This window comes from Amphibalanus amphitrite, unplaced genomic scaffold, assembly GCF_019059575.1.
Source record: "Amphibalanus amphitrite isolate SeventyFive unplaced genomic scaffold, NRLGWU_Aamphi_draft 000007F_arrow, whole genome shotgun sequence".
NCBI classification, from domain to species: Eukaryota; Metazoa; Arthropoda; class Thecostraca; order Balanomorpha; family Balanidae; genus Amphibalanus; species Amphibalanus amphitrite.
The window spans coordinates 1,963,151-1,971,637 of record NW_024881503.1 but is presented as its reverse complement, the minus strand read 5'-3'; the positions used below and the strand labels follow the sequence as shown (position 1 = coordinate 1,971,637).

The window sequence follows — 8,487 nt, the reverse complement described above, 5'->3', positions numbered from 1 at the left end:
GATGATAATTACAATGATATTATCGTGCCAAATTGGCACTGCCAAATAGGTAATGCATGTCAAAATAAATGTTACTTTTCAGATAGATGTAATACCTATTGCTCCATCAGAAAAATCAGCCGCGTGTATAGAAGCAAAAGGGGAAGCGATACGTCCGAAATCGTATTATCCGTATTACATACGCAGTCAATCATTTTGTCACCGCAATGCATATGTATCTATCACAGTTCGAGGGATCATCTTTCAAATATGGTTATCCTGAATCCACACATATACATGGACCTAAACCATTACTACTATACAAAGCGTCCAAAGACAACCACATACACAAGCATAAGACCAGGGTTGTATACCAATCAAGTCGATTGAATTGATTGATTTGTTTCAACGCGTATTTTGAGTTGATTGGATTGAGTCGATTGACTTTTCGAGATGACTGGTTGACTGACTCGTTTGACTTTAGCGACTGGTTGACTGATTTGATTCCCGAAAATTAGAGTGACTCGTATGATTGAGTCGATTGAATGGAAAGTTCAAATAAGTTTTAGTTGACAAAAAATAATGACACCAATTGATGACACCAAAGATCACAAAACTACACTGAAAACTGCTTGTCATCACAACTGCAATATGGGGTAGATGGCCAAATAAAGAACAGGGCCTAAACAACATGAACAGCCAACGTTGACTTTCAACTGCAATAACTCAGTTATTGCAACTGCAATAACTGAACTGCTCCAATCCTGGTGATAGAACCTGGCGATGCACCTACCTTCCTTTCTGCACTCAGCAGGAAACTTTTTTTTTAAATCCAGATGATAAAGTGCAAGGCCCTATATACTAATAAAGTGTGATTAATTAATCATTCACATCTCCACATCTCCTCAGAAACAACCCACTGAACTCTATAAATATCTGAAACCCCTACAAAAATAACTGAAACAAAAGCGCCGTTTTCGTCTCGCTGATTACGTTTACGTACAATTGATAGCAACTTTGCTGCATTGCTTAATTTGCAGCAGAACGTTTGTTGATCCTTTTCTCCTGAGAGCCTAAGCATAACATATTTAATATATTTCATTTTCCTTAAAATATTTTACCGAATATTATTAAGTGTTTTTATTTCAAATGAAATAATAATTAAAACGAAATTGGTGCTGTACAACCGATTTATTTTATGATGATCTACCATACTACATGATAATCAATGACGTCATCTTACCGCAAAGTCAAAAGAAGTAGAATAAGGATTTATAAAAGCTTAGCATACTTACTGGCAAAACCTGGGCAAAACCAAACGTTTTCGTTGTTTCGCAGTCGCGCCGTGCCGTTTTCCCAGGGTCCCTGTCCTCTCCATTTCCTTTTAATTAATCCTCATCCATATCCCCCAGTCCAAACAGTCTCAAATTGTATTGGAATACAATGTTTTGAATTCTTCACATAGGTACCTAACATTGACATGCCACGTCCAGAATCGTGGACCGCTAAATCCTTCAAATCTCTTCCTCCCCAATCTGACAACATCCCATGTCTCAAATGCACATTGTGTGGAATGATTTTTCAGGCTGCCCGTCAATCTCTGTCTAACCGAAACCGTCACATGCATGATGCAGGTAAGATATTTATTTCTATTTCCCTATGGTTAATATGTTATTGATGCATATTATCCATTAAAATAGACATGATGTAGGGTAAATGGCCAAATCACGAACACTGCCAAAATCCGAGCAGCCAACATTCAACTGCAATATCTGATATTGAGTGTAAATGGAGTTGGAATATGGTCAAAATTAAATTGACAACGTTTAGGTGAAAGGTGGTGATTTGGGTTAAGGGGCGAGTCAACTACTGGGTCATTTTGCACCCAATAAATGACACTTCTGCTCCAATTCTACCCATTGAACCTCAATATCATGATCCACCTGTCCATCACTAGGTATCCTTCCTTATTACACAGAAAGTTTGAATGGCATGGCAATTAATAATTTTAAATGACAATATTTTTATGTTTCTTCTGTAGGTAGGTAGGTAGGTAGGTAGGTAGGTAGGTACACCAGACTGCTATGGACACTTTTCCAAGTTGGTGGGCCAAAAAACCTAATGTATGTCTTGGTTTGAGTCGTTTGATTGAGTTGATTGATTCCTTTCATTGTCGCATTTGAGTCGATTGAATCAATTCCCGAAAACTGCTCTGACTTGATTGATTTGATTGGTTTCCCAAATTTGTCGTGATTGAATTGATTGCTATTGATTGAGTCGTATACAACCCTGCATAAGACGGCTTGCAAGTCTTGCAAAGAAAAACAGTTGAATAATCCGACGGCTGAATAGAGGTGAGACTAAATGCTTACTTCGAAATCTAAGCTGCCTTGCGGCATTGGCGGTTATGTGCGGCGTGTATGCCGCATGATTAGTAAGCGGCGACCACTAAATTAAAAATTCAATAGCTTTGACCTGTTTTCAATGGATAACACTGCATACCAAAAATGTCCATCGCTCTCGTCATAGGATATTTAGATTTAAATAACTAACTTATCTACATCATTGTTTTGAACCAAATTAATACTCAGCCGCGAACGTATAAGGTATAACCCCTTGCCGTTTCGCTCCTGATCAAGCTAGAGCTTCGCGGAAAAAACGAGCGTGTTGCCCGTGACGAGAGAAAGCCGATGATACCCAATTTTAAGGTCCTAGGTCATCGGTTGACCTTCCAGGTCAGGTCAATGACCCAAAAGGCGGGAAAATTGGGACCTGTTAGAACGTCGTAGTGTGGCTGCTATGGGGTTTTTCGGGGTGCTGATCACGAATATCATGCTAGTTTTGATCACAGATGATGTCTTCATTCATTTAGGCCAGGTCGGGTTAGGTCAGGTCAGGTCAACCAGTAGAGGTCCTGCCAGGTATTTGTAGTAGGTGTCAACCGCCTCTGACAGCCTCGTAACATGTTACGAAGGCACCAAAACTACTTTGTAAACGTTCATGTGGTTGCTTAATTCGAATTCAGCTCGAAAAAACTGACCTAGAAACATGTCAAACTCGAAAAAGTGAACCGAGGTCACCAAAGGTCAATGACCTGACCTGACCTTCAGGTGACCTTGACACCCACCCTAATGCATGGGGGCAACATCATATCACATGTTTGAACGCTTGAAACCACGAAAAGACTGCAAACGCGCTGCTAATGCGAGCCGACATACGCTGAATCGCGGTTCCGGCCAAACATGGTCTCGAAAAGTAGGTCACAGGTCAAAGGTCATTTGGGTCAGGGTCATGAAATTTTCAGGATGGGTGTTAAATTGATCAATGCGAGGGTACTGAAAGTGTCGTCGCGATCAGCCGCTTTTTAAGCGAGTTATTCGCGAAAAACCTTAGGGGGGTTGCATCAACCCCCCCCCCCCCTGTGCGGGCGAGGTCATGTTTTGATAGCAAGACTGAAACAGACTTTTTTGGGTAGCCAGGAAATCGCATGCCAGAGCCTATTCAAATTCTTTTATCGGCCTTTATATGCACCAGTCGCATACAGGTACGGGATTTAGCATACGATTTCCAGACAATCGAAAGACTGTTTGGAGACAACAAAGGAAGGAATGAGTAAGTATTATTATACTATTAATACTCACTTAAGGCGGCCGCACACTGGGCCATTCGGCGGGCGAGATTCCGCAAAAGCGGAATGTCGCGGGCGACATTCCTACAGCGGCTTTCCGCTTGTTTTTAGCAGTTTACAGGACCATTCGGCGGTGCGATTTTCTACTTAGTATTTTCAGGAACTTTATCAAAATGAAACATTATCATAAATGAAACATTTTATGATAAATATAAACGAATGCAAACTAAATATATTAGCTTATTTAATGCGATTATGCTATATTTCTGTACAATAAAGTTTTGAATATCTATTAAAGGGACCCTCCCACCTTTACATTAGTTTTGAGTTGAGATAGCCAAATTGGTGGCCAATGCCTGCAAATACCGGTTTGGGCACTCACAACATCGACAAATGCTTTAATTCGGAGATATGGAATTTCAAACTTGCAGTTTCCGGATTCTAAGGGGCTAGTGCATTGGTATGCCCCCTTAGAATTTGTGACGTCAGCGGAGATCTAACGATTTTTAAATCTTTTACTAAAACGTTTGGTAGCACGCGGTGGTATATGCTGCTTTGCGCGCAACAAATGCCGCACTTTCAAATAAAGTGGCTAGGAACAGCGGAGATCCCAAAAAGTAAACAAAAGTAAAAGTCTAATATCTTGAAAACCGGTGAATATTTTTCGATGAAATTTGGTAGATATTCGTTTTTGCTCTTTCTGAACCGAGCGACATCACTTTCATGCCAATTCATTAACTTTTTTGAAGGTGGGAGGGTCCCTTTAATTTGACATAAATTCTGGAGGAAGTTGCAAAAAAATAAAGCTCGTGATTAATGTAAACAACCGTGTTTGTCGACAAATGCAAGAAACCTAAAGACAATTGTGGAGAGGCACATAGTAACCCATTATTGGAATAACCAATGAAGTGTATAAAAACCATTTAATATGGGGAAAGAAGTGCCGCTACGATTTTTTATCAAGTGAAGTCCATTTCTCGGCTGCTCCATCAATAATTGGTGAGTTTCAAGTTCCACAATTTCGGGTGTCCGCGGCGTCGCCGCGGAAAAAGCTGAACCGGTCCAGCTTTTTCCGCAACTCCGCGGCTGTTCGCGCGCATGCGCACTCTACCCGCGGACAGCTAGCTGGCAGCGGTCGGCTGATAATTTTGTCGTTTCGGCAGCTGATTCGGCGTCCACGAAAGCGTAATCTCGCCACGGAATTGCGTTTTTGCGGAATGTCGCCCGCCGAATGGCCTAGTGTGCGGCCGCCTTTATTACTCTTATTATTATCTTACTCACTCTTATTATACTATTATTATAATGAGTATTATCATACTATTATAGTGAGTATGAGTTGAAAGTATTAATTTGGTTCAAAATGATGATGTAGATAACCTAGTTATTTAAAGCTGAATATCTTATGACGAGAGCGGTTGGCATTTTTGGTATGCAGTGTTATTCATTGAGAACCGGTCGGAGCGTTTGAGTCTTTAATTTAGTGGTCGCCGCTTACTAATCATGCGGCATACACGCCGCACATAACCGCCAATGCCGCAACGTAGCTTAGATTTCGAAGTAAGAATTTAGTCCCACCCCTGAATAGTGCCTACAGAATGCGTTTGCATGAGCGCATTAGCATGCGACCATATAAGAGACCTGGCTGGCGGCCCGGGCGGTTCGACTCAGACGTCTATCGGGGTGGTAGTGGACGGAGCTCGCACCTCGGAGCTAGGAGTTATGGGGCGAAGGACCTTGCCCTCCACCCTGGTGATAGGGTTCGTCCTCCTGGTGGCGGTCCTGGTGACGGCATCACCATCTCAGATTCACCACCATGCAGACGGAAGTACGGATGGCCGACTGAAGCGCAGGTATGATTTTGTGGATATGGTGGGGTGTGAGTTGGTTTTGAATGAAGGATATGGATCGGTGAAGAGGATTGTTAGGCATATGTTGAATGTAGAACATGCAATAACGTGGACTCTGATTTTTCTATTGCAGCATTATTTTTATGTTATGAAAATTTGATCCATACAGGTACAAAGAACATACATTTTATTACTGTCGACAGCAGACATCCTGAGTCTGATATGACAAAAGTAGTTTCAGCAGTCTGTTTTTATAGGAAATAAGACTTTTCATGTACAGTCTGTCTTAAAAGTACCGCGCAAAGTGACGGTGGATCCATCAAGCCTGACGGAGAAAGGGCTGCTTTAATTTGAAAGTCACCGACCAACTGACCTAGGGAATGGACGAGGATGTCCATTGCATCGGTGACCCAAATTTAGCAGGCCCTTCTTCTGTCAGGCTCGATGGATCCGCCGTCACTTTGCGCGGTACTTTTAAGACAGACTGTACATAAGTTGTACGTTGTCACCACATTATTACCTTGTCAAACGCCACTATATTCGCGTTTTATTTTCAAGCCCATGACTTACAAAGTTGTGTTGCATTTACGATGTTGCAGCCCCGGTCAGCTGCAGCTGCTGAACGGACCGCTGGGTGCTGAGTACAGCGGGGCGGAGGGAGATGTCGGGGGCACTCTGTCGGATGGCTGGAGGTCAGACGCCCTGCACCTCCCGTCCACCGACCGGCAGCTGCTCTCCACCGGCCGACAGCTCCCCGGACTTAGTGGACTAGGTTTGCTATACAACGTAGCTGTAGGCATCATAGGCACCGTCATAGTCGGCATCGGAGCCACCGCCGCAGCCGTGTACGTAGCTCAGAGTCAGGAAGAAGAGTCTACAACAGCCGCGCCCACAACCACGACCGTGCCGACGAAGCCGAGCTTTCCATCACCTCAGCCGACCACTCCACCATCGACAGCTTCGACATCTTCAACGGAGCAGCCGCCGATACCTCTACCTATACCGGGCTGAGTGCAATCCTATGCTGCATATGCATAAGGAAGGCATATGCCGGTCACTATCGTTCACAGCTTCACGGGGAATAAATCAATGTGGTTTGCACCTCAGTTATTATGTATGAGGTATATGTGTGTTTCGGCAGGCATGTCAGTTCTGCTACGCCTAGCTGTGCTACTAATGCATTAGCTTGCAATGCATTATATTTGTAAATCAATGCATGTGGATGCAATGAAACGATACCTGAAACTTTCAAGAGTCAATCGCCAGACATAAGCCTCAAACATATTTATATATTTTCTTATCTATTTACATTTTTTACGCTAAGATTATGTTATCTTCCACCAACTTTGTTAATTTGTTTATAGAGATATGTTATATTATTTAATATATCGAGGGTGCCTATAGGTATGTGTGTGCATCATGTCTTGAGCTTTGCTTTTCCTTCTTCTTCTCCTACAGAGGATATTAATTACCATCGAATGACGAACGAAAACTGTTGACATTAATGCATACAGGTTTACACACAGGTTTTGTCAAGCCTCAATCTGGAGCCTCGACTAGTAGTTTATGAGAGAGGTCCGTTTTCTACATAGAAGGCCCGATATGCATGGTACCGACCGATGCCAGAGTGAAGTTCTTCAAATGACTGTGGATGAACAGTTACGTAGAAGTTCCATTCGTGCAATGTCCACTAGGTATTCGAATCTGTTTTGTTCATGGCAAGGTCCATTTTTAATGGATGGCAATCAACCCGCACAGCCAAAGAGTAGAACAGTACGTCCCTATCCACTATATGCATCTGTATTTACAGTTCACTGTGTACCGACTAGCATGTTGTCGCCTTTATTCAATAAATGTGGGGATGGCTGATAGTAACGTGTGTCATCCACATCGACATAAGCGTGGTGCCGTCTGCGTGGCGCCGGGTGACCATCAGAGGTAAACTTTGATTGTGAATACGACCTCAATAATAACCCGTTACCCATTACTCCTACCCCTACCCTTAACCCATGATTATGCATGCGGCGAGATGAAAAGGTAATAGCTTTTGGACAAATAATGCCGGTGACAGTGCTTGTGGACAGCCAACATGTGGGTGCCTCGGTGGCAGCGGTCTGTAGCATTGCCTGTTCGCTATTTGTCTTAACCCTCGCCGGCACAGGGGGGTTTGTTTGAAACATTGCTTTGCCGGCAATGTTTCAACATAGAAACATTGTTGAAGCAACCCCCCCCCCTAAGGTTTTTCGCGAATAACTCGCGTAAAAGCGGCCGATCGCGACGAACCTTTCAGTACCCTCGCACTGATCAATTTTACACCTACCCTGAAAATTTCATGACCCTGACCCAAATGACTTTTGACCTGTGACCTCTTTTCCGAGACCATGTTTGGCCGGAATCGCGATTCGGCGTATGTCGGCTCGCATTAGCCGCGCGTTTGCAAGCTTTTCGTGGTTTCAAACGTTCAAACATGTGATTTGATGTTGCTCCCATACATAAGGGTGGGTGTCAAGGTCACCTGAAGGTCAGGTCAGGTCATTGACCTTTGGTGACCTCGGGTGACCTCGGTTCACTTTTTCGAGTTTTACATGTTTCAAGGCTAGTTTTTGGAGCCGAATTCGAATTAAGCAACCATTTGAACATTTACGAAGTAGTTTTGGTGCCTTCGTAACATGTTACGAAGCTGTCAGAGGCGGTTGACATGTATTACGAATACCCGTCACAACCCCTACCGGTTGACCTGACCTGACCTGACCCGACCTGGTCTAAATGCTTCAAGACATCATCTCTGATCAAAACTAACACGATATTCGTGATCAGCACCCCGGAAAACCACATAACAGCCACACTTTACGACTTGCTAACAGTTCCCGATTTTCCCGGTTTTCGGGTCATTGACCTGACCTGGAAGGTCACCCGATGGCCTAGGACCTTAAAATTGGGTATCATCGGCTTCCTCTCGTGACGGGCAACACGCTTGTTTTTTTCGCGAAGCTCTAGCTCGATCAGGGGCCAAACGCGAGGGGGGTCGTACAC

The 8,487-nt window shown here is 43.5% G+C and overlaps 1 protein-coding gene across 1 annotated transcript; it reads left to right on the top strand.

Moving 5' to 3' along the window:
* Positions 1-5,269: 5,269 nt before the first annotated feature.
* LOC122379117 lies at positions 5,270-6,723 on the top strand. The gene is made up of 2 exons (XM_043361060.1): positions 5,270-5,457; positions 6,054-6,723. Exons 1-2 carry the CDS (start codon positions 5,327-5,329, stop codon positions 6,463-6,465), a joined length of 543 nt encoding a protein of 180 aa, XP_043216995.1. The 5' UTR covers positions 5,270-5,326; the 3' UTR covers positions 6,466-6,723.
* Positions 6,724-8,487: the final 1,764 nt, after the last annotated feature.

What these genes read in the sequence shown, in the direction of transcription:
- LOC122379117 (XM_043361060.1), top strand. Translation starts at nt 5,327, where the DNA reads ATGGGGCGAAGGACCTTGCCCTCCACCCTGGTGATAGGGTTCGTCCTC. An exon ending in GATGGCCGACTGAAGCGCAG is followed by an intron (nt 5,458 to 6,053) that starts GTATGATTTTGT and finishes ACGATGTTGCAG; the next exon opens with CCCCGGTCAGCTGCAGCTGC.